We start from the raw sequence: 27,578 nt of genomic DNA on the forward strand, positions 1-27,578 counted from the left end.
TCAGCCAACATAAAGAAATTTTGAAGTTACTTTTTCTCTACTTAAATGTTCCTCAATGAAAAGGAAAGTAATACTCTTCCATTCCAGACTGCATATATGAAGTTTTTAACTTTAGCAATTAAAGAAAGTAATGTAAAATCATAGGTGACCTATGGATATGCTATCATCTTTTTATATATTGTTTTCTTGATGAATGTTTAACAGAAATTAGCAATGATACTGACCTAAGATCTTCAGCTCAGCATTTGCATAAATGGCTCCATGTGTATTTTCAGCTATACACTGATACATTCCAGCATTGTCAAAAGTCAAGTCATATAGTCTCAATTCCCCTTTATGATACTGAAAAGAATAAAGTGAAACACATATTCTCAATAAATGTTAATAGAAATGCCTTCATTTAGGTTTGGGCTTATTTGTTTTTTAATTTAGATACACTATGTTTACCTGCTCCCACTGTAACCTAAGATGAGTCAAGTGGGATTTCATGGCATGGGGAAGTAAAACCCACTTACCATGCCCAAAGGCTCTTGTTCTATTCATCCTACAGAGCTGAGAGTCCACCTTTCCCCTCTTGGACCAGCTGGGAGATTACAGTGGGAAGTAGAGAAGTGTCCCACTGCTGCTACTTGTCCCCAGGGCTAAAGGTAGGACTTAGAGCTTCACTCTTACCTCTGTTTCTGTGGGGTTCAGGAAAATAGTGGCAAGAAAAAGAGGACAGTATCAGGTAGTGGAGATGGATGAGTAGGAAGAGGAAGGAAAAGTGGAACAAAGGAAAAAATAAGGAGAGAAAGAGAGAAGGTAGAGTAAGATTACAGGAAGTTGTTTAAACTGAAAGAAGATACTTTATGTTCAGTTTCTTGTTTGCTTTTTGTTTTAGGAAGCTTTTATATTTCGGGGCCCAAGTACCCTTACTCTATTGGCTCTCCTGCTAAATTTATCCCAGGACCACCCAGAAATGTTGCTTGAACATGGACTCAGGACCAGCCAAGCACTTGAACATACGTACCGCATATCCATTTTTCAGCCATCGGATTGTAGGGATGGGCTTCCCTGTGGCCACACAAGGCCAGTAGAGATCACTGCCTATGTCCACCTCTGTGTCATTGATATGTTCTACCCACTCAGGAAATGCTAAAAAGTAAGGAAAATTATAAATGTTAAATGTGAGTCTCAACATCCCTCATAATCTCAGCAGTATGAATATTACATTTAGTTAACCTTATTCTGGAGAATACATCAGATATTGTGTGTGTCCTGAAATCAATGTTAGGGCCATTAAAGTTGTATTTGCATAGGTCTGTATCCTTTGAAAACCCTACATTATCACAGCATGAGGTAACTATAACTCAATTAGCAATTATTTTCCTTCTTGTAAACCATGTTTTGTTGAAAAATTATTCATGATTAGCACTAAAATAATTGATTTTTCATTCATAATATAAACCTTTCAAATCTGTCAAAATGGCAATTGAAGTTTTAAAGAATTACATCTCAATTCAATATAACATCATCTCTTAAACTTTTGGATAAAGATTCAGATTATTTTCCACTCCCTCAGGTGTACATTATCTTTATTTGATGAAACTTTCAGCTAGTGGCCACTGTAACATCTTACTGTAGAACTAGAAAAATGACTTGGACACTTAAATACTCTTTCCATATTAGAAACTACATATAGTAGCTACGATTGGTGAAATTCAAGCTTGAGTAAAATTGATCTTACTCTCATTATTTGATCTGATCTACTTGATAGCTAAAGAAAAATCTAGGAAAATGAGAAAATGCTAGAAATTTCCTCAAAGAAAAAATATTTCTAGAGAACAAATGAACAATCTGATGATCTTTTCGAGTATCTCAGCTAAGTAGTCCAAATAGATGTACATAAATAAATTAATATAAAATAAGAAGGAGGTAGGAGGAGAGAATCCTGAGTGCAGAGTAATATTTTATTTAATTTTCTTTTAAAATGAGAACTTGTATTTATTTTATGACAAAGGTAATATGCAAACCATGTAGAAAGTATTTAACATGTATGTATACGAAAACATCTATATACATATTTTATAGCATATATAAATAGTACATTTTTTCATTTATCATTATATTTGTGACATATGGAGATAATTTTAAAAAGTTGAATACTGATAAATACTGGTAAACAATAAACTGGTTAATATTAATTGATAAAGGTTTTATTCTGTATACACTCTTTAGCAATATATAATACAGGAAAATCAGCACCTTTCCTGCCTTGGCCTTACATGGGTGACACAGACATGTGACATTACCAATGAGAAGAATAAATAATTGAATCTGCTTGACACATTCTATATATAGTTTAACTATGTGATCTTCTGGCAATTTCATTAGACCTAAAGATAAAACTTAGTATGCCTCATCAGTAAAGGAGAAATAATATTTCCCTTAAATTACCTCAAATAAATACCTGTTCTATTACTTTTGTTCCTCTAAGGCACTAGAGATTAGACAAGTCAGAAGTCTACTCTGCTGAGAATGTGTAGTGTAGTTCTCTTAATGTGTTGAATAAAAACAGATCTATAAGCTTTAGAAACTTGGTATAAAGTGGTAGTTTTACTTCAAAAATTTAAGGGATCTTTACCAGAATTTTCTTCCCCTCAGGAGTCCACTGCATGTACACCTGATTGTATCAAGTTAATGTTACTGGGGCATTGGATATGCAAGTCTGAAGTTCAGGGGAATTGTCTGGATTAGAGTTTTCAGGGTACAGAGTGTGTCCAAAGCCATGATCATGGATGAGATCATAAATGGGGTGACTAAAATAAAGAAGAGGTTCAAAGACCGAATCCTGCTCACCCCAATGTTAGAAAGGCATGGAGTTAGGAGGAGACAGCAAGGGAGAATGAGAGGGGTGTATAGGAAAATAACAAGTATGGGTTCTAGATGCCAAGTACAGAAAGTGGATCGTGGAGGAGGGAGGAACCAACTGTGGCCACTAGGACTGTAAGATCAGACAAGATAAAACTGAGAATTGATCATCAGCTTTAGCAACATGGATTGCTGGTGTTGCTGGTGACCACAAGAAGAAAGGTTTCAGTGGAGAGATGGAGATGAAAATCAAATTGTGGTGCATTTAAGAGAGAAGAAAAGTTGAAGATAGTGACAACACTTTCAGAGAGTGTAGATGAATCTGTCAAGATTTTTATTACTTTTTGGGAAAGACAGAAATAAGAGAAATAGGGTAGTATCCAGAGTTAAAAATCAATAATCTTGCAAAAGCCCTAGATGTTTATTCAGTTGTGACCTGCCAAGTTCATGTTGGGGAGCATTACGGAGATTATTTCAGCCTGAACAGTTTTCGGTGTGGCCTGAAAAAAATTCTGTCTTCCCAGATATAAGTTTCTTTTAACATGTGAAAATCAAATGCTTGTGCCAAGATAATTTTGCCAAAGAAAAGTGATTCCTTGGACCAGTTGTTCTCAAAGTATAGTTCCAGGGCCAATAGTATTGGCATCTCCTAGGAACTTGTTAGAAATACAAATTCATGAACCACTAGTAGACCTTCTGAATCAAAAATTCTGAGGGTGCAGCCCAGCAATATGTGTTTTAACAAGCCCTCTAGGTGATTTTTATGCACATTAAAGTTTGCAAACTACTGGGCTACAATAAGTCATAACATATGTTTTTCGATAAATAAAAAGGCATTAAAGAAAGAGAATGATAAAGTGAGTGAACAAGCTACATTAATTGTATGTTCTGAAAACTAGCAAGAATGCTACCATGAATTCATTGCTCTTAACTATAATACCAAAGGAATAATTATAATTCTATAATTCATAGTTGTAACTTAGACATAAGATAAATATTTCATCCTTCTGCATGATGCCATCCATATACATCACTGCTTTTAAAACTATTAAACATTATATAGTTGCTTTTCAAGTATGGAAATGGTTCTAAATAAGAGATTTATGAAATTTATATAAACTCAAAATAATATACCTACCTTGAACATAAATTCTTGCCTGATGTTTATCCTTTCCTCTAATGTTCTCAGCCTCACATTCATATAAGCCTTCATCTTCCAGCTGAATATTGAAGATCTTGAGGACAGCTCCAGAGGTGCTGATCTCAGCAGTACTTGGCATTGGTTCTAGGACCTTCCGCCATCGGATATCAGGAACAGGACTTTAAACAGAAGATACAAGTGCTAAAGGTCCACAACTCTTAAAAGAAAATTACTTTATGTTTATAGCTAAATAGTTAAAGCATTTATTTTCTAAAATGGTACAAAAATTACAATGTCTCTATATATGTTAATGAAAAGTTTAAGTATACTTACTTTCCAAGCGCAAAACACTCTAAAGTCACATTTTGACCCATCAATGCATATATGTCCTTGAACTGAACTACGATATCAGCAGGATATGGTTTTGTTGTTCCTAATATTAGGAGAAGCACAAACATCCACTAATTATTAAGCGCAATAGTGTTCTTTTTAACATTGTGATTTCCATAGGATTAGAACTGCTTCAATATGGAATGCTTTTCTCGGTGTGGGTACTGGTCATGTCACAATGCATAGACTTGTTTGTTTATACACAGTACATATGTGTGCATATAGTATAACTCATCAAGCATTTCAAATAACATCGGCTCATTGTGACAGCTGCATAACCAATCTGACTCAATTCACTAAAAAACTTCAAGAAGTCTTTAGGGAGCATCAAATATGTGTAAACACTGTGATCAGCACTGTATGGGGCTCAAGAAGGTAGAAAAAGACAAAAGGAAATGAAGGATAAGGAAAGGGAAAAAGCAGAAAAGAAAGTCAAGGCAAGAAAAGAGGAAGAAAAGAAGAAAGAAGTGTCCACAGAGATGAAGGCAAAGAGGAAGCAAGTTGAAAAGAGGGAAGAAGAGAGGGATAGAAGGAAAATATTTATTCAAACAACACTGTACTCATCAAAATACTTTATTTCATTTATTTAGTATATCAATCTTGAAAAATGTGTAAATTTCGCAATCTTACAGGGGACAAAACAGGCCCAGAAAGGTAAAATATATTGTTTAGGATCACAATATGAGTGTGTACTTTACACTGTATAATGCTAAAAAGACAAATACATGCACAATAATTTGATACATAAGACAAAACAAAATAAGTGCTCTGAAAGAGTAACCGCCAAGGTGGATAGTTAGAAGTACGTAAGTGCTATAGGAATCTCAGGCAAAGATGGCATTTGAATTAGACCAGTTCAGGTTCAGGAAATAGCATATTATGACAAAGTTTTGGAAACATGCAAAGAATTAAACAAGGTCTAGGAAATTAAATGACAATGAAGTATATGTAGTTGAAGGTGAACTTGAACCCACAATCTAAAAGGACTGAAAACATGATATTAAAGATTTTAGACTAATTTCCTCAATAGGCATCTATCAGTGGGACTTGGTAAGAGAAGTAATAGAGACTTTACCTTGGATTTAAGTAGAAGTCATTGTTGGTAGTTTTAAAGGATGGAACATGGAGAGGAGAAATATAGAGCTAAAGTTTTAAAGAGATCTAAAGGAGGCTATTTTGTTAATTCAGGCAAAACAGGTGAGGGCTGACACTAGGATATAGCCACAGTGAAAACAGAAAGGAAACAGATAGATTGTATTTCAGAGGCAGAATCAACAGGACTGCTCCTTGGATCAATGTTTCTCAAGGTGTAGATCAAAGACTCAATTCATCACAATCACCTGGGATGCTTGCTAAACTTGCAGATTCCTGAGTCACATCCTAGGCCTGCCAAATCAGTATCTCTAGGTCCCCTGTTTCCCCCAAAACTTCCTAGGTGCTTACCTACTAATTAAGAACCATTTGATTAGCTGTCCTGAAGATCAGGGAAAGAAAGGAGTTGATGATAAAACAACGCTACCTTGAGTTAGTGAAAATAAAATGGTGTTGCTGAATAAGCTGAAGAACACCTGAAGAGGAGGAGGTTTTGTGGGGAGATAACAATTGTGTTTGGAACACTTTGAGCTTAATATCCTTGGGAGACTTTTTGAGGGGACAAGTCCAGGATACAGGTAGAATGAAGGTCTAAACACACAAAATTTGAAGTCATCTGCCTGCCTAGGGCTACTATTGAAAATGTGTAAGTGGCTGGCAATATCTAGGGAAAGACTAGAAATAAATATAAGAAGGAAGACTGCCTGGTGAAGCATACTGTGTAGAATTTGTCGGAGAGGCAGACAGATGAGGAGTAGAGGAAATTAGGTAAAGAAGGGAAAGTTCATGCGCAGCAGAAGAGGCCATGTCAAAGTTCAAACAGAATAAGGACTTAAAAGTGTTTTTTGGATTTAACAATTAGGGAGTTGTGATTATTCAAGATTGTTTGTATCGAATACAAAAGAATATGCAGAGAGAATGAGGTGGGGTAGAATTTGAAGATACAGAAAAGAAAGGAAATAAACGATGTAGTGAAGTCTCTAATGGAATCTAACTAGTTATGACGGAGCAACTGGAAGAATGAGCTTGAGCAGGAAGAGAAATATTTCTTCCACTGAGACAGGAAGGAAGGAAATAAATAGAAGCATTGAAATGCAAGTATATTTCTAGGGAAGAGTAAGAAAGAAAACAAGGGAATTTTTACATGATGGCACCTTTTCATTTTGTGAGTAGGAGGTGAGATTATCTCCTAAGGCTAGGAGAAAAATGAGCCAGAAAGTCAACAATATTTATTGACTACCAATTATGTGAGTGTTGCTTGCAAAGAGATGTAAAAATGGAATTTCGGTGAGACTATGGCATTTTCCCCGTTGTCACACTGTATTTATGGGTAGAGGCAGGAACCAAACCTAAGTCTGTCAATCTGAAGGTGGTATCCCCTCAGAATCTTGAACTCACTGATAGTAATGTAGCAGTAGGACTGGGATATAAATAACGTCAAGCAAGCAAATATATTGCGATATGATTTTCTTAGGCAGAAGTGCATTTTAGAAAGGGCGGTAGTCATGCAATATGGCGCTGCTGTGGTAGCACCCTATGCTAATTACGTAGAGTAGAAAAGGCAATCTATTTACTTACCTGTATCATGTAAATAGTTCCTTAAAAATATCAAAATAATCAACCTGACTTTTCTTTTCCTAATTCTGCAGTCACTATCATTTGTTTTGAGCTAATCATTTGGTTTCTTCATGAACTTACTAAGTAGGGCTGACCATGAAACAAAAAACAGATGCCAGGGATTCCTGTTGTAACCAACATACTAGCACTTGACCAGTGAATCAGTCAGTCCCTTCTGTATTTCCTGAGCTACAGGAACCTAACCCAAACTCAACCTTCTTACAGCAATTTTATTAGATGAGTCTTCTCAACCCAAAAAGCTCTGCACCAAGCCTTTGGCCCCCTTCAAACTGCATACCCTCTATATTGTCCTTCCTGAGAAGCCAGCTAGTCTTCCCACTGACTGTTTCTTCTCATTGTTATAAATATACCGTAAGTAGACAACTTTGTGAAAACTGGGTGTAACAAATAAAATACTTACGTTCAGGTATCGGAATGAGTGGGATAAATTTGCTGAACACACTCTTTGTAATAGAAGGACTGGAAACAAAGCAGGAATAATTGCCTTTGTCAGAAGACTCAACATTTGCAATGTAGAGATTGCCATTCGTCTGAGACACAAATCTTCGTTTATCCATTGTGATAAATACAGGAAATTCATTTAGAAGCCAGCGGTAGCTAAGATCATCTAGAAGAAAACATGGTCCACTAAATATTAAGCTCTTCTCCAAAAGTAAAGATTTTGTTTCCTAGTAACAAGCTATTATATGATCTAATAGAGGCTATTGTAGACCAAACATTAGAAAAAAGCCAAACAGTACAAATTTTCTAATAGCTACCACATTTTGCACAAATATAATCATCATACTAAGTGGTCATTATCTATTTATCTGTCTCTATTATATTATGAACTATTAATATTCTTGCTTCCATTTCATTGATGGGTTAAGTGAAACTTGAAGAGGTTATATAACTTGCTTAGAACTTCATGACAATTAAGTAGAATTGGGATTTTGAATCCAGGTCTAATAATTCCAAAGCCCATGATCGTTCTACCCTACTGCATTTTATAAATAAAATCAAGATGACTTATTGTACTGTGGCTTTATCTATTTTTCTTTTTTGCACACCTATTTTAAATTATAGATTTAGAAATGAGCTTACATAACCTGTTGTGGTCACATTAAAAAGAGAAAATCACATAAACAAGGAAAAGCATGTTACCGATTTTCTTAACTATTAGGTAATGTATCATATGGCAACTCTCAACCACAGGAAATTACTTTGGCTAAACACACTAGTTAAACTAAAAATTGAATTTCCCCCTTAATTTGCTGCTTTTCCTATAGTTGTCTATTCCTATCTCCCCTCCCTGCTTTAATGAATGACTCCATAGTAGTCATTCAACAGACACACAAGATGAAACTCTGGGCAAGCCCATAACCCTGGATCACAAAATGATGATTCCGTTTAAAATATCTTGACTATGTGAAGACAACTGCTATGAGTAGGAGTATAAGTGGGAATCTCCCTAGGTCAGGTTAGACAGGATTTTAGATTTAAAATCGTGGAAAGCTGAGATATAACAGCCCTCAGGCTTCTTTTAAGGATGAAATAATCATGACAAACCACTATTTTGCTTCAGGGAACTTAATGTGACTAATAAAGCTGCCAAAGAAGAGTGTGAAGGAGCAATATCTGAAACAAACTAAAAGAAATGCACACTGCACAAGCCCTGTGTGACTAGCAACAATAATCTGGGAATTCATTATATTTAGTTAAGCCATGTAATTTTCTCCAACAATATACATCAGTAAAGACAGCAAAGATGATTATATTATTTTGGTTTTTAATTATATTATATATTATAGAAGTAGTATATATTCATTTTTTAAAAAAATAGAAAATACAGGTAAAGTTAAAAAGAGGCAGGAAATTAAACCACCATAAAATCAGCCTACAGCTCAGAGTTAGCATTAACATATGTCATTCTAGACAATTATATCTGTGGATGATTGAATTATTTTAATTTGTTATCTTTATGCTGATTTAGGGTCACAGAATAATTAGGATAGGAAGAAATTTACACAGCTGCTTGTATTTCTGAAATGATGGCTTCCTGGGATCAGGCAAGAAGTAAAGAAGTATGATATTCAGAAAGAAGTATTATTTAGTCTTTCATCAGAACTGATATTTATAGTACATGTTAAAGAAGACTGAACTTTTCTGATTCTGAAATAATTTTCCCCATTCTCAATTAAAGTGAAAATAATTATTTTGTAGTGATTTCTAGTAACAATTAAATTCCAAAAAAATCTAAAAAACAAAAAAGTCAGGAAAGTTTTGTGTATTTCCTTAAAAAAAAAAAAGGAATTTTATAACATACAATGTCTTAAAGATACCATCCACAAAAAACCTTCAGAATAGTCTGGATACTCAATGATTGTATGAATACAGAGATCTAGGTTTTAATTCTAGATATGACTCTTATCAGGCTAATCAGTCACTCTATTACTTGGTTTCTCTAAAATTTAAGACATTTTTCTTTGTGCTGCTCATCAGAGATGTGTGAAGAAGAATAAGTGGTGACATTTTAACCTTTAAGGGATGAAAGCTAAGTCAGAGAAGTTATTGTGGTAATGTTAGCATGAACATAAGTCTTGGACTATAGAGCAATTGGTCTGACTAATTTAATGCCCAATTTAGATCCTCCAATTTATTTATTTTACAACAACTGAGTACCTTCTGTGTGCCGCTAAACAAGATAGATGTGGTCTTTGCCCTAGTGGGACTTGTAACATAACTAATTTAAATTTATCTAACAAATTTTAGCCTATCTATAAGGCCATTCACTAGGAAAGAAATAATAAACATAATATGTTAAAAGCTATCAAGTCATTACAACAAAGGTAGGAATTGCTACCTTTGCCATTTTTAAATGCGGGAGCCAAGGCCTGGCTAGTTAGGTTAAGTGACTTGCCTAAGGTCACACAGCAACAGAGAGGCAGAACTCATGTTCTAACCTCCTTCCCCATCCACCATCACCAAAATAAGCTGTGCCATAACTGCAGTAATAGTCGTCCTGCCTCTCTAACTTAAGCATGGAATTTCATTTTGGCAATCAGGAGCTAATCTCTGACCCAGGTCTCTCAAGGATACAACAGATTATCTTCTTCTTTGTGTCTTTCCTCTCCCCATGCAGATGACAAAATCAACTATCTTTGAAAAGGCCATCATCTCTTTTCCTCCCACTGTAGACTGGATTAAATAATAAATTACTATAAAATTAATTTTTCAGGAAGACTAAGTGCCAGCACATGTTTAAGAAATGTTTCTTTTATCAATAGACATATAAGACTTCTTCCCTTTGCCCCAGGAGAGTCTGTACCACACATATTACAGTAGAAATTTGTTTTAGCCAACTACAGTGCATTTGGCTAGTTTCATTGTTTTATTTTGAACTACATCACTTATCAAACCTTGCTAAAGAATGTATCTTTCTCCTTGAAATACACTTTAAGTACTTTAGTGTGTCCTGGAGGAATAACTTACAAACTTTCTAGAAAATTTTCATGCCTTTTTAAAAATTAACCTCAACAGCACAGCATTTACCTATATTGATAAAATCATCACAGCTTCTGATCAGTGCTTTGATACTATAAACCAGCAGTCCCCAACTTTTTTGGCACCAGGGACCAGTTTCAGGGAAGACAATTTTTCCACAGACTGTTTGGGGGTGGTTTTGGGATGATTCAAGTGCATTACATTTATTATGCAGTTAAACCTCTCTGCTAATTATAATCTGTATTTGCAGCTGCTCCCCAGTGCTAGCATCACCACCTCAGCTCCACCTCAGATCATCAGGCATTAGATTCTCAAAAGAAGCACGCAACCTATATCCCTTGCATGTGCAGTTCACAGTTGAGTTCGTGCTCCTATGAGAATTTAATGCTGCTGCTGATCTGACAGGAAGTAGAGCTCAGGTGATGATGCCAGCAATGGGGAGCGGCTGTAAATACAAATGAAGCTTCACTTGCTCACCCGCCACTCACCTCCTGCTGTGCAGCCGGGTTCCTAACAGGCCACAGACCAGTACCGGTCCACAGCCCAGGGGTGGGGGACCACAGCAGTAAACTGTATATTAAACACATTTAGAAAAAAATTTATACCAAGTTTTATTATGAGCTAATGTGTTCCCTACCCTGCCCTCCCATTCCTGTCTATTTTTATGCTGACCTTTTTAGTCTGTTGAGATTCATTTAGGATCATATTTAATATGATGCTTTTGCTTTGCTTAAGCATACTCCTACTTTGTTATCCTTTTTAAATTCTTACATGTGCCTATTATTCGGTATTTTGTATTTTATCAATAGTAACCAAGCTCAAATGATGGATATTTTCCTCCACTCTCTTTCTTGCAACATACAAACATATGATTTATATTTGGTGAAATGCAGTAAGTCAATGTTTGATGGTTATATTGACAAAATTTAGCTGAAAATAAAGCATTATGCTTTCATTTTTGAGAGTCTAAAAGTTTAAAAAGTCTTACACATTTATGAATTATTTATTACAATATAATAAAACAAAATCTAAATAAGTAAATTTACCTTTTCAAGAAACTTAACCCCCTACACTCAATTTAATGGGCAAACTTACTCTTTCACTCTCTCACTCGCTCATTCCTCAGATATTTGTTGAGCACTTACTCTGTGCTATGTATGTATTAGGCAAGCAGTTGATATCAGATATTATTATAAAATTGAGTAATCATTTGTACTGAAATGCATTTGTGATTGCTCTTGATAAGTAAAGTAGTTCAGATCACAGTTACCCCTTTGTGAGGAACTATAGAGCATCCAAATCCATGTACTAAGATATATTTTACTTACTTTATTAATATTTTATTACTAATCCATTGAAACTACATATCCATGTTACTATTTTCAAATACATTATTAAACTCAAAGCTGATAACATGCCCTATGTAGTAGGTGACACAAATTTTAAATGAGGAAATTAAGATGTAGACATCCCATAGTAATGACTGAATCCCAGATCACCAACTAGAGCAATAGGGTTTGACAACTATAGGGCTTGATGACTGTAAATAATTGCATATGTAATATTCTTAGAGATTGAGAGCCCAAAGACAGATTCCTTTGCATCCTAAAACCAATGAACTTCTAAGCTGCAAAGCATAAAACCTTAAGGTAACTTCATTAAGGAGGAAGGAGAGATATGGCACAGAGATAGTAAAATAGTACACATATATGCACATATTAATACATTATGATTTTGAAGCAAATATCTGTGGTTGAAGGTGGCTTGTCTAATGTTTACAGATATCATATAGCTGCTAATAACATAAACTGACAGAAGGAGAGGAGATATTCAGATTTTTATTCTGTGATTAATGATGTTTCTTGGACTCATTTACAATCAACTTAGCATTTGTATTTCCATGTGAATATATATATTTTTGCTGGAATGAAGAGGTAGTTCACCCTTTTGGCTTAATGGATGTAAGCTTCTACTAACCTTGTTCTGGTCATTGAAATTCCTCACTCAGCACAGTGGTAGAGATGCCACAGAAGTGGAAAGCAAGACTTATCTTAGATAAATTTCAGAGCCCCCTGTTTCTTGGGCCCTTTCTTCCCATTTTCTAACTATTCTAATTTCCTAGGTAATCACAGGTGATCCCATGGCTTTGAAAATAATTTATATGATGATGATTCACAAATTGATATTTTCAGCTTAGACATCACCCCTGAGCTCCACACACACATAGGACTGCCAATTTGACTTCCATCTGGAAGTTTAACAGACGCTTCATATTTAACATTTCCACACCTATTCCTTTAGCTGAAGTAATGGCGACTTCATTCTTTCAGGAGATTGTTACAAAATCTTGGATTCCTCTATTTCCTCTTAGACCTTATATAAAGTCAACCAGCAAGTACTCTTGGCTTCTCCTTCAAAATCTATTTAGAATTTAACCAAAACATATCCAGAGTTCTATATAGAATTTAATATATTGTTTTTTTTAATATATCTAGATTTATGTTCCCACCTCCATAGCCACCACTCTGGTCCACCAAATGCTGCCTAAATTATTGAAATACCTCCTAATTGACCTTCTGTTTCCACCTTTGCCCTCTCTAAGTCCTTTCTTAAAACTGTAGTCAGAGTCATCTTTTTACAACTTAAGTCCTGTCATGTGACTCCTCTGTTCAAAGTCCTCCAACGTAAATCTCACTCAAAGTATTTAATAAAAGCCAAAGTTATTGCTATGAATTAAAAGGTCTCCACAATATGGGTCTTGTACCTCTCTTGTTTCACTCTTAACCACCCTCTGCCTTATTCACTCCATGGCAGCCACTCTGGCTCCCGTGGTCCTCCACGGTCCCACCCCAGACCTTTGATCTTGCTGCCCCATCTGCCTGGCGTGTCCTTCTCTCAGGTACCAGTACTGTTAGCTCCTTCATTTCCTTCAGGTCTTTAAGTTTCCTTCTCAGTGATGCTCTTCCTAATAGTGCAACCATCTCCTCAACACTTGCCCTTCCCCTTCCCCTGCATTATTTTTTCTCCCTAGCACTGATCTATCAATATCTAACATACTATGTCTTTTAACTATTTGTCTTTCATATTGTCTGTCTCTCACAGCAGAAGGTCTGTAAGGGCTGGTAGCTTTTCCTGTTTCACTCCACTGAGGTATTTCTGTGGCGTAAATAGTGTCTGTGGCATAGCAAGTGCTCACAAGAGATTTGCTGAGTCAATGAGTGACGGAATGAAGTCCATCCAGTATTGAATATGGTCAAATGTAGTCATTGGTTATTTGTAGTTATTACATTGTGGGAAATGCTATGAAAATGAGAGGGTTTTTTTTTTTTCATAGTTTCAACAGTTCCTCAAGAAAAAGACTTCTCTTGTTGAAAAGTTTTTAACAACGTATTGAATTTTATATGTTCCTCCTATATTTATCAAGTAATCTCCCTCTTATTATGGAGTAAGTTACCTATATTTTATATATAAACAATCAGAACTATAAATAAATATAAAAATATATAATCTTCATAGAATATATATGTATAATTTTGTGCAAAATACATGTGTTTGTATATGTATACACACACATTGGATTGCTGTATCCCACACAAAATCATTTCTATAGCCTGTTATATTTCATTCTCTATGGAGATGTTTAAAGTCAAATTTATGACATAATATTAGAACTATGGGAATACAAAATATATTTTTATTGTGAAAAATAATATTCATATATTATTTCAAAGAGATATTTGATAAATCAAACAAGTAAAAAATGGAAGTACACGAAGTGTTTATCTATTAATTAGCACTTTGGCAGCTTTTATCTTAGCCATATCAAATTACAAAAACCACATATTCCAAGTTGAAGCTCATGACAGATGACACTTAATTTAGCCCATTATTTGAACTGGACGATTATTCTTGCAGATTGGTGCTGCTGAAGAGATAAATAATTTATTACATCTTTATCCCTTTCTGGTGTTTAGTTACAGTTCACAGTATTTTGTAGAGGTTAAATTGTTAAGAAAATAATCAATTATACATCATTCCTTAGTACTTTTCTATTTCAGGAATAATTTCTAGAAAATCTATCATCATTTCCCTAGATAATGGGAACTTTAAGGAGGACATAATCCACTACATATGTGTTTATAAACTGAAATGATTAGAGATCCTTGGGATTAGGGCTAAGTGATTAATGAGCCAATATAGGAAGCCTCTATAACCACTAGTAAGTGGTACAAGATCATGTAAATATTGAGTCTCATTTAATTAATAATGAGCCATGATAATTAAGCTAATAAGATAATTAATAATATGGAATTATTACTAGGAAAATGCAAATTTGCCCGTTTTATTCTATAGATACTTACAGTCACAGAAGCACTAAGTTTACCTGGAAAATGGTAGGGAGGGTCACAGAGAAGCACCATTCCTTTCCCTTCTTTTACTCTGACCTCAGGACGTTCCTCAGGTGGAAAAGGATCAAGATCTAATTACAAAAGAAAAAAAGAAAACATTCACTCTCTGGTCAATAGAAAGAGAGACATTCATTAAATTTTATCTTTCAGCAACTCACTCACTTTTGAGATATATTAAATAGTACCTCTCAGTTGGTTTGGTGACACCTATGAAAGTTAACTCCTCCTTTTTACTCGCCAGGATTTGTGCACACTATTGAAAAGTTCTATATGAGCTCAAAGCCGACACATATTGGTAGCAGCTTGCATAAGAATTTTGACAACCCTGAAGATTATAAATAGCCTAAAGCCTTTTGTTTCAGATTTAGAGAGAGTCTCAGCGAGAGTATCTGGAAATATAATGAAATCAGACAAAACCAGAGATCTACGAAATAAAGTAAGTTAAGAGGAGGAACAGACTTATTTGAAGGGTATTTCTCTGAGGAAGGACCTGGATATCAGGAAAGGACAAGGGTAAAAGACAGGACTCTAGTTTGGGAACATGAAAGCGACCAATCTCTTGTTCCTTTTCAAATTCCGGGTTTGCCTCAATTCTAATTTCCTTTACTCTTTTCTTTGTATTTAGAACTCACATTTGGCTTGATTCCTTGATACTCTTTTGATTCTTCATGTTTTACTGACATTCACTCTGTTTCAGTCTACCTCACCTCCTGTTTTTTTTATCTATGATCAGTATCCAAATTATAACACTTAATTTTTATCTTTTCAAATATACTGTATACCTCCGAAAACCCATCAATTCTAATTGTTCCCTTTTTGCAGAGGATCCTTCAAATCTACATCTCTAGTCCTGATGTCTCACTCAAATGCCATCCCTAACCTCAACTGCTTATTTGACATTTCAACTTAGATAACTTAATGTCACCATAACCTCTACATGTGAAACAATCATTTAATGCTTTCATGCTTGAAATTGGTTTTTCTTGCTCCCATTCCATGTTTAATGAGAGCAGAATGTTTCTGCCCTTTAACTAGACTTTGCTTGAAAAAATATTTAGGATCTTCTTTCCTTCAGGGCAATGCAACCTGTTAATTCTTTCCTCGTGGTTAGTATATATTATTTACATTTCCACTTTCACTGCACTAAATTAATTTTACTGCTCTTTCTGATCCTGTCTCCCTCCCTCCTGATAATCACTACCATGTAGGACTTATTACAAAATCATTTTCATCCCATAATCCATTTTACAAAAGACTTACATGCTGACTTATAAAATCATGTCCGAAGACCATCTGGTCCAACTCATCTCCCAATGCACAATTTTCTTTCAGAACAACCTCTAACTTTAACTTAACACAGTGTGTCTCAAAATGTTTTTCATTACTGGCCCCAATAAAAAGAAATTTTTCATTTAAATTTAAAATAGATAATTAAATTAATTAAAATAAAATTTAATTTATTTCTACTAGGAGAAATTAAATACTAAGGAATGAGATATTGTCAGGTAGGGATGATCTTTTATGTTGCAATACCTAAGATATTTTCTTCCCCTAAGAAGCAATTTTCACCCCCTTGAGGGTGATATTGGCCCCATGGGGACTGCATGGCTTACCACTCCCCTGGTGCTTGTTTTAGAGATTTATTCAAAATCCTCAGACCATGGCCTTCATTTATTTTACAACATTATCTTTCACTATTTCAAGTGCATGTAAAACCCGCATGCACTTTGCTCTCTTTGCCACACAATCTTGAAGACCCACATCATCTGATGCCTTCCTCTCACTATCCTTTCTTCTTTTTTCTCTTCTTGCTGAACTCTTACAGTGACATTTATTAGTATCCATTTTGAAGTTCACAACAGAATCCCTGTATATTAACTTAAAACCTTCACATATGTATGACTTGTCTCACTACCAACAGTCTGCAACCTGTGTGTGGGGAGCACACAAGTCTTCTTTAACATCCCACATAGTGAGTACTTTTGTTAAAATGATGAGGTACGTTTCCATTTTCACTGGGAGAAGTAAAAAGATTTTAATAAAAGAAAAACTCCAAGAGAGTTTACCATCACAGAATTATCACTCTGGTTTACGTAGATGTTTATTAATAATTAAAACATCTAATTTTTACTTCACCTAAATATACTTGCCCCTTTTTTTTAAGTTACAGTTACTCACATCCAAAGCTCAGGGTTGCTTCAGTGCTTCTGACCATCCCGTAGTTATTTGATGCTAAACAGTAGTATATTCCAGCATCTTTCTGTTTGTTAGGGTTGTTGATAACCAGGTTTCCTCCTACCATGCTGTATCGATCACTTGTCAGATCAATATCCCCATTATTCATTCTCCATCTATGAGAAAAAAAATATAGATGTCATAGCAAAGGTCATGTCATGAGGCCTAGAAATTATACTGGGCTAACATAGTTCTAAAATAATTTGGGTATAGCTCCATGTGAAGTCAAATGATTAATACCCAAAATATACAGAGAACTCCTAATACTCAAAAACAGCAATAAAAGGCCAGGTGCGGTGGCTCACGCCTGTAATCTTGGCACTCTGGGAGGCTGAGGTAGGTGGATTGTTTGAGCTCAGGAGTTCGAGACCAGCCTGAGCAAGAGCGAGACCCATCTCTACTAAAAAATAGAAAGAAATTAGCTGGACAACTAAAAATATATATATATAGAAAAAATTAGCCAGGCATGGTGGCACACACCTGTAGTCCCAGCTACTCAGGAGGCTGAGGCAAGAGGATTGCTTGAGCCCAGGAGTTTGAGGTTGCTGTGAGCTAGGCTAATGCCATAGCACTCCAGCCCAGGCAACAGAGTGAGATCTGTCTCAAAAAACAAAACAAAAGAAAACAAAACAAAAATAGCAACAAAAATAAAACAACCCAATTCAAAAAATGGGCAAAGGACTTGAATAGACATTTCTCCAAAGAAGATATACAAATTGCCAATAAGCTCATAAAAATATACTCAAGGTCACTAATCATTAGGGAAATACAAATCCAACCTGCAATGTGAGGCCACTTCATTCCCACTAGGATGAGTACTATAAAATAAATCATAAAATAAGTGTTGGTGAGGGTATGGAGAAATTGGAACCCTCAGACACTGTTGGTGGGGATGTAAAATGGTATAGTTGCTGTGGAAAGCAGTATGGTGGTTTCTCAAAAAACTAAAAAATAGAATTACTGTATGGTCCAGCCATTCTACTTCTGTGTATATACCCAAAAGAATTGAAATGAGGGTATCAAAGATGTTCTTGTACTCCCATGTTCATAGCAGAATTATTCAAAATAGCCAAAATGTGGAAGCAGCCCACAGATAAATGGATTAGCAAAAGGTGGTATATACAAAAAATGGAATATTATTTAGCCTTATAAAGAAAGAAAATTTCTGACACATGTTGTAGCATGGCTTAACCTTGAGGACATTATGCTATGTGAAATAAACCAGTTACAAAAGGACCAAAAAAAAAAAAAAAAGTATATGATTCCAGGTGAGATTTCTTCATTCCCTATAATTCCAAGTCTCTGGATCATGATTTATAATTTAGCTCAGGTACAGACAGGCGAATGTTAAAGTGAATGATATATTTCCTCTTTATTTCATGAGACATGCCAAGTAACAAATAACTTTGTTGAGTTTTGTTCCATAAATTGATTTCCTAGTATACATACATAGGTTGTAATTGATAACTACCTCTGCACTACTTAGATTCATGCATATACAGATACATTGTATAAAATACTAAGAGCATTTCTCTACCAGAAATAAAATATAAAGTATCAATATCTGATTCGATATATTAATAATTTTCCATAAAATGAACCGAAACCAAGGTTCTGCTCAGAAATGGCATATGCTGACCACTAGAGGTCGATCACACAATGTGAAAATGATAAAAGTCAGTTGGGTCTTTAGATTCCAAGCCATGAATATACAAGTAAAACCAGATTTTCCTCAGCCTAGAGTTAGTGGTCGCTTGCGTGTTTTCTTATTATTCAGGGATTATTTTTGGTAAAGGCATTTTTTTCCCCCCACCACATAATCTCGTAACAATGTAGGTGAGAAGTGTTACAGATAATCAGATTGTTAGTTGGTGAGATTGTGTTATACATAAATCCACTAGAAACAGAGATCTAACTTTCATGGTAAGATGATAAACAGAATGCATGTAGAAAATAGTTCTCAATTAGGATCACTGCCTGCGTGACTTTATAGTCATTCTCCATCAGTGTTCAACCTCTAATGTTCCATGTCCTCAGGAATGCCGTAAGACAGGAGCCGTGTTCAAGTAGTTCAAGCCCTGTCCTGTGGCCACATCACTGGCACATCACCCTGGCACATTTCCGATTAGGGTAAGAATGATGCCAAAAAGTCCTAATCATTTTAGAATATCTATTATTAAATCAAAGTTACTGGAACATTTTTAGTCATAATTTTTTACGGTATAGGAGGTAATTCAAAAGCAAGCATAGAAACCGTGTTTTTGTATTTTTTAAACCTACCCAATTCCAACCCAGTGAAAAAGTCTACCCTTCCCCCAGCCTGATGGCAATATTGTCCCTGCCTGAATCATCCAGCCATCAAGTTGCTTAGCACTTGTCAAGGCAGTGGTTTTCCTTGTTGGGCAGTTCCAACTGTTGAGATTTTTCCCACATTATGTTGACTCCAAAAGTTTGTTTATTGCCTTAACTTCCTCCCCCTGGATCTGATTCTGCCTATGATATCATATAAGGATTAAGTTTTGCTGTGTTTGGGTAAATTCACTGGCTTAATTTTAGAAATGTACACTACTGTTGCAATCCTTTTTACACTGCTTTAAATCCAGTTTTTATTGTAGTGCTCGTTTCTTTGGGCATGAGGTAAGATAATGAAAGCCCCACTGTTGATAAGTGGGAGGTAGGGTTTCCTGTTGTAGCTCTCAGGGTGTTGCCATGAATATCGCATTATCACAGAACATGCTACAAATATAAAACTTCTGTGTGAATGACAAATTACACGATTACCAAAGTTAATATGGCTTGTACTGAATATTAGGTAAATTTTAAAAACTTTAAGAGTTCTTTTCCATCAGACTAGCTACATCATGAGCTGAATTTTTTCCTTTCCTTTTTTTTTTTCTGTCAAATGCAAACTGGCTGTCTTTATTACAAAATTAAACCTCTACCTGTCTTCTCTAGCTCTCTACATTAATTTACGAAGTCAAGCCAAACTCAAACTGGGAATTTCAGCACTGATGCCACCTATGAGAGGGAGTGTGTGATGTATTTGCCAAGCAAAGCTTTGCTTCTTACTGTCCCAGTGAGGTGGGGAGAGAGAGAGCAGCAAGACACATAGCCCTTCCCATGCTTTCCAAACACTATCTGGGAACAACCTCTCTGTTTCGTTGCCTCCACTCCAGCCTGGAGGCTGATTAGCTGAGGTCTCATGTATGAATGTCAAGGACAGAGTGTCACAGAATAAGCATTATTGAAATAGCTTTTGAGAGTCTATCTATACAGATAGATAAATACTGAAAAAATTATATACTTCTTTGGAAGTCATAAAACCTGTGTTTCAGTCTGGATCTTTGATTTACTATCTTTTGATTAAGATAATTTACTTATCAGGATTCAGCTTTCTCTCCTATAAAATTATCTTGGATTAGATCTCCTCTACAGATCCTATTAATTATACCATTCCATGTCTGTGATGCACAGGCTCTTAGTATATATGGCTTAAGGGTGGAAATAAGTCTAGCCCATCAAATATTTTCAAAACAAATATATTATATATAATTAATAAAATACCTACTTATGTTGCACTCCCATGCATGAAGTTGAAACAATAAAAATAATTTCAAAGGGGTGGTGATTTTGTATCTAAAGTCATATTTTATTTTAAGAATAACTTTGTGATTATAGCCAGAGGCAAGAGAAAATTAGTATACTTAAAATTAAATGGGGGGAAGGGGATATTCTCTTTGATAACAACTTTTTATAACAATAGAAAGTTATTTTCCTATCCAGGAAAAAAAACCAGCCTACTATTAAAATTAACATTGTTGAGTGACAGCCTTCAATTAAGTCAGGTGACATCAACACACTAGAGCCCCTAATTTCTCCATCAATCACTTGCTTTGTCTTCAAGGAACCATTTCACAGGTGAAATTCTAATGCATTGGCATGTGGCTAATTTTTAAATCTTAGTCTTTGCATCAGAATAGAAATTGTTAGTGTACTTTTCTGAACCATTTGAAGCATGAAAACCTTTTGTTGCTTTTAATAAAGTTATTTTTGATAACATAACTATGTAACCCAGAAAAACAGAAATAAACTTATTTATATAGATTATGCAATAGGTAGAGATATTTAAGAAATTTTCTGTGTTGTCTGGAATATAGAATTGAGATTATTGGAAAAAGTGGTGCTTTCTAGAATTATCTATGCAAACTCTTCAAATGTAGTTAATACAGAAATTCATCCATATCTGTAGTTACGAGTTATCTGGGCCAGTGCATACAAAACATTTTATCCTCAAATGTATATATTTAAATTATGCAAGATGTTTATATAACCATCTGCATGCTTAAAGGCATGATCTCCGTTAGACAATCTGTAAGTGGATAATGTCAAACGCCACTAGCATTATCTGTGCAGAAAATAGTAAGTGAATAATTTGCATATATTTAAGCAAATCTGCTATCTATTTTGGGCTATCTTTTTTTAACAGCTTGATAATATTTTTGTTCATGTCGATAGAATTTGTAGAATGCTTTATATTATATCTTTATCAGTACACGGTCATAGATGCTGATCTGTGATCACTGGCCTGACACTCCATTCCGAGAAAAGAACAGTGAGGTACATTACTTGTAAACAGGAAAAGGGCTGGCTCGTGCCCTACAGTTTAGTGAAACTTTTCCTTCCAGTGATTCCTCTGGGTAAATGGTGTTTATTGGCTGCTCTTCAAAAATTGGTCCAAATCCTTTGTCTTCCTCGGAAACTACAAGAAAAATAAAATTATTTTACATTGTGCCATTTTATAAGTTTAAAAAATGGAAATATTGAAAAAGCTATTAATATTTGAAAAAAAGTCAGAAACACAGAATCTCCATTTTAATTCAAAACAAAGATATTTGCCTGAAGAAAACATTCAGGTTTTTTCATTCAAAATTCTTTTCAGCCCATCTCCCATCATTTCTCCAAGTGCACCCTATTGCCACACTCAATTACTTATAGCTCCTCAAACAAGCTTTGCTTTCACGCCTCTGAGCCTTTGCATATGCTTGTCATCTTTCTAGAATTATCATCCTACTTTTTTCCTCTTATCAAAATTTGCATGATCCTTTATGACCTAACCATACATAGAGTTAGCTCCATCAGGAGGCCAAAACCTCTCACCCCTCCTGGCTTTCACTGGTCCTCTTTTGTGTTCCTGTAGTTCCCTGTACAGGTCATGGTATTTATCACACCTGCTGTGATTCTTGAGGCAACTTTCTGTGCTGCTAGATTACAAATGCTTGAGGACAGGTGGCTATGTCTTTCATCTCTGTACACCAGTCTCCTAGCTTGCTGTCTAGCTGTCTGGAAGACAATAGGAGCTGAATGATTTTTGAACAAGAGAATAGATAAATAGATAAATTACTAGAAGTTCTGGGGAAATAGATCTCTTTCCTGGGGTCGGTTTTTGTTTATGTTTTTCCAAACATGTGACCAGCACTGGTACTAAGCAACATCTATAACAATCAATGAATAAATTACATGAATATGGGATCTGACCAACTGGTTTAAAATTTATCACTAATGTAGCCACACCGGGAGGCAGTTGTTATTGATGCTCTACCCTCTTTGGAATGGAAGAGTAACACCTCACAACAGGAGGAAGAAAATCACTCACATGTCACCAGTGTGGCAGCGTTTACAGAGCACAGCTAGAAGCCATATGCCCCAAATGAATTAATAATGATCTGTGGGGCAAGAAAGGAGGAATATTCTTACATGAATGTCTTTGCCCAATCAAAGCTGTGATTCACTCCTCCAGTTTATTTTTTTTAAGGGAGAGTTTAAGGTAAATGGCATACAGACATTTTATCTTCTCTAACATCAAATTTGAAGATTAGAGTTCTGTTCCACCTTCCTTTAGAAATAACAATTTCATTATGTCATTTAAATCTTGCCACCATTTATCAGTGGGCCTTTGGACAAATTATTTAATCTCTCCAAGCCTCAATATCACCCTTTATATAATGGGGATAATAAAAAAATCTACCTTATAAGGTTATTGTCAGAATTATTTTGAGACAATGCATGGAAAGATTCTAGTATAGTTGGCTTATAGTTAGCAATCAATTAATGCTGATTTTGCAAACATTCTCAAGAATTTGCCAATCCTTTCAAAATTTAATATATATTACATATGTATATCGACTCTTAGACTAATCATGAAGCTTCTAAAAGCCAGAAGGCAAGTTTTACTCACTCTGGTTGCTCTGGTGCTATTAGCATTGTGTTGTTTGGAGCAGTTGGTATATAATATATTTGTTGGATAATAAAATTCTTAAGTTTGCTTCCCCGCAGTAGGATGCATTAATTTCTCTACATTAACCCAAAATGTTTCAAAGGGAGCTGCTGCATTCTTCAGTGGAATTTGCTGAAATTGCCATTCAAGAATTGATAAACTTCAATCACATTCTATAACCACCATCCCATTTCAGATAGCAGATAAACTAACTGCTGGATCGGAATCAGAACAACCAGAGGAACTGACATTAAGCTCTGGCAATGCACTTTGCCAGCTGTTGTTTTATGCAAGCCATTGTTTCACATGGCTTATACATTTAGAAAAGAAAGGAATAGGAGCGTATGTCTTAAGGACCTCATAACCTACCACAACCATAAGTAACATCATAACTATGAGGTGTTCACAAAAGCTCTCTGCTAATGATTTTGAAAATCTTGCTCTGGGTGGTCTCTAGTTCCATATCTTTCTTGAGATTATGAAAACCAGAAATGGATACATTGTTTTCTGCTTCACCTTTAATAATTTACTGATGATGCTTGACCTTTCAGGATGTAACAGTACACCAGAGAAAAATGAGAAATGAATCCCAAATCCCTGATGAGTAAAGACATTCATTTTGTGTGTAGGGTCTGGATTTTCCAATCTCTGAAAGAAACGACCTTGTGCTTATCTATGATAAAAATCATATGCTATTTTTCTTCCCACTTGAACAACTTTATGAGCTTTTCCTTGAGTTTCTCCCAATTGCACAGTTTTTCTGACTAGAGCAATTTAGTAGCACCTGACATATAAGATCCTATTGTTTCTTCCCAATTCACATAAACACTTAAAAAGATGAGAGAGAAGTGCACTTTTATCAGTATATTTAGATTCTCTTCTTGAAGGCAAGATGACTTCTATTCCCATTTACCCCTTAATAAATACTGATTTTAGCAAGAATTATTTCAAACAATTTTTTGAAATCTAAAAATATAAATATTTAGAAAACTAAAAATAAATATTGTTTAGAGGAGTTTAAAGCTCATTAATATCATCTAATTACATTGTATTTATGTGACAAGCCCAATGATAATGTCAATATTATTATTACAAATGGACAAGATCATCGGATTTAAGGAGAAATGGATGTATGATGCAATTATGCTCATACTTTAAACAGAAGACCACTGATCTGCACTGGATTGGATCTTGAGTTTCCATTTCCTACAACAGTGTTAGCTTAAGAATTTCAGATGACCCCCTTGGCGGCTACAGTTTGATGCACTATAGGTGTTAGCTGTCCTTAGTTCAGTCAATGACTTGATTCTGACCTCGGGTACTGCAATGAGTTTTTAGACACAACACTAAAAGCATGATCCATGCAAGAAAAAAAAATGGATAAGTTGGATTTTAAAAAAATCAAAAACTGCTGCACTGTGAAAGACACTGGAGGAGAATCTCAGGTCTTCAGGGTTAAAGGGTTTCCCTTTGGACTTTCACCAACTTGTATTCCACAAGCAGCAAATTGGAGAGACTTTTAACTAACTAAATTTCTGTCTCATTTAATAATGGGGAATATAGTAGTAATTACATTTGACTTCATAAAGTTTTAACTCATCTCAAGAGGTACAGAGTTGCATTAGTAAAGAACCATTACATGATTGTATTTTCTATGTGGAAATAAGACAGTCCTGGCCTGTCTGGTGTCTGCTTCTATAGTGCCCTTTAGTAGTACCATTAGAGGGAATGTCTTAATCCAGAATTCTCAATTTAATTTATAATTTAATTAGCTTCCTTGAAAGAACTATTTTTATCTCTTTGAAGTAAGGTGAGTTATGTTCCTTCAGAATTGCTTTGATTATTTAAAGTACTACATGGTGCCCCCAAATACAATAAAGACAGATTCATATAAGCATATATTTATATAGAGATCAGTTAGTAGATTTTCATATTTTAATTAAAGGAATAGTCTTAAATATTTCTTTTGATAATATGTCTTTTGATTTCAAGTATATACTTTTAAGATGACAGTTGGTCAGCTGAAGATATATTTTAGGGAGTTTTTGCATATTGACCACATATATTTAAAAAGAAGCTTAACGTCTTCTAGAAAAGGTGCCATCAATGGAAATTCCCTTTGAAAATAATGGAATGGCACATGCTAATAATTATGAGGCTATACTTATTGGGATATATTAAGGCTATATATGTGGGACAGGCAATCCCTCAAACGGTGTAGGTAAAGATTAAGCCATTTGGGGGTAAATTTTTATAGTCCAAACTGGATAATATTTTTCTTCTCAATGGCAATACTTTTCACAAATTACATCCACATATTCCCCAATATTCCACTTACATCTGACCTTTATAGGATCAGACAGTGCAATCCTTGGGAGATAAAAACAATACACTAATCTCCAACAAAATATTGACATTATTTTTCACATTGAGAAAATATTACATTTAAGATATTTCCTTTTGCCTATTTCCTAGTTCAAAAAGCAGAATAGGACATTGTTTATACCACATTAGTGTTTCTGTTAAGTATTGTAACTAATATATTACTTGTTTTTCTAAAATTTTCAAGCCTAAATAAAACAATGTATTCCATTTGGTGGTTTAGCAATTACTATATACATTTTTATTTTAGGAACATACTTGTGCCCTTGAAAGAAAAATTATTCAAGACAAGCATTTGCATTTCATTGCCATGTTCAGCATGAATATGAACCTGGTAACATCCTTGAAGACAGTATCTGAGTTCATTGCCCTGTTAACTCAACCAGGTGTTTGGATCCAGGGAAAAAACTTTCAGGGATGATGGAACACAAGGCTCAGCAAGGGGTCCACTAATGCAAGCATTATATTCTCAGCCTACAGAAAATATCACCATCTATTGCTTTTTTTCTATAGCCATGGAAACACTGACATGAAAAATTTTGATGCTTTGAAGTATTATGGGGTTAAAAGTCACGAGAAACCAGAAACAGAGAGGGATTATGTTTTATTAAAAAACTATGTTGTAAGAAAAGTCTGAGGAAAAATCTATTAGAAAAAATTATAGCAATAAAATTTGAAGAGAGTTCAGTATTGGAATTTTTGCAATATTTATACTATTACAATACTTACAGGATGGGGAGTGGTGCAAACTCTCTTGACATACAATAAATTCTCTAAATGAGGTGATACTTAAATTGTCTCAAAGCAGACTTTTTCCAGACGCAGAGCTTCCTATCTTCACTGCAAACCATTCCCTGCTGATAAGGGTTTAGGCTTTGAATACTCTGTGGAGCCCTGACCCTTTAGGTCATGGATAATAGGGACATTGTAGTAATCTGCCATAACTAAAAATACAAAGTAAGGATCTGGTCTCAAAAATGTGCAGAAATCCAGTTATTAGAATGAAGAGTAGAGTCAGGTTAGCAGAAAGGTTAAGTGGACTAAATTCTCCTTTGCTTGGCTTTGCCTGCCAAGGGGACCCTGTCACATCTCTTGATAGCAACCACTTCCTTGACCTGTGGTCACCTCTGAAGCATCTAGACCCTTTTAGACATAACTGAGCAGGCATTTCCCCCACACCTACCTCATGTCTCACTACATCCTAACACATAGCCTGCTCCTACTGGTGGGCCTACTTCTAGGACCCAACCTGTCTCAGGCTACCTCCAGTTTATTTTGATTAATGAGGCGACGAGTGACCGTAGCACAAAATAGTGATATAACATTGAATGCTATCATGTCAATCATATTTAGAGATAGAAAAATGTTGTGAAAGTAAGTTTAGTAACTGATATAAGTCTAATTGAAAAAACATCCTGGAAATTTTGGTGCAAGTACTGTAAAGACACATGAAATTCTCTATCTGCCCTCCCTACAGCCAACCAATGAAGATAATTTTTTTTTCCAATATTAGCTTTTGATATTATAGAGTCATATCATAACTCTAAATGTACAAAGTATAATTTATAGATATTTCATATTCCAATTCTTATAAAATAAATATTATACTGCTATTTTATTTCTTCCCTTTATGCTTTTTTCTCACTGAATTTCACAGGAATTAAAGAGATATTTATTTTCATTT

The 27,578-nt window shown here is 35.1% G+C and overlaps 1 protein-coding gene across 2 annotated transcripts in view; it reads right to left on the bottom strand.

The window, feature by feature from the left end:
• CNTN1 (contactin 1) overlaps nucleotides 1-27,578 on the bottom strand; it is a 262,852-nt gene that overhangs the window by 45,481 nt on the left and 189,793 nt on the right. For both annotated transcript variants that reach the window (XM_045554016.1, XM_045554015.1), the window contains exons 4-11: nucleotides 21,865-21,997; nucleotides 17,182-17,354; nucleotides 14,979-15,074; nucleotides 7,512-7,718; nucleotides 4,325-4,424; nucleotides 3,989-4,170; nucleotides 1,010-1,134; nucleotides 225-342 (exon numbers count right to left, since the gene is read on the bottom strand). In XM_045554016.1, the coding sequence (XP_045409972.1) occupies nucleotides 225-342; nucleotides 1,010-1,134; nucleotides 3,989-4,170; nucleotides 4,325-4,424; nucleotides 7,512-7,718; nucleotides 14,979-15,074; nucleotides 17,182-17,354; nucleotides 21,865-21,997 (1,134 nt within the window). The remainder of the gene's footprint in view (nucleotides 1-224; nucleotides 343-1,009; nucleotides 1,135-3,988; nucleotides 4,171-4,324; nucleotides 4,425-7,511; nucleotides 7,719-14,978; nucleotides 15,075-17,181; nucleotides 17,355-21,864; nucleotides 21,998-27,578) is intronic.

The sequence above is a fragment of the Lemur catta genome, chromosome 6 (genome assembly GCF_020740605.2).
Source record: "Lemur catta isolate mLemCat1 chromosome 6, mLemCat1.pri, whole genome shotgun sequence".
Lineage (NCBI taxonomy): Eukaryota > Metazoa > Chordata > Mammalia > Primates > Lemuridae > Lemur > Lemur catta.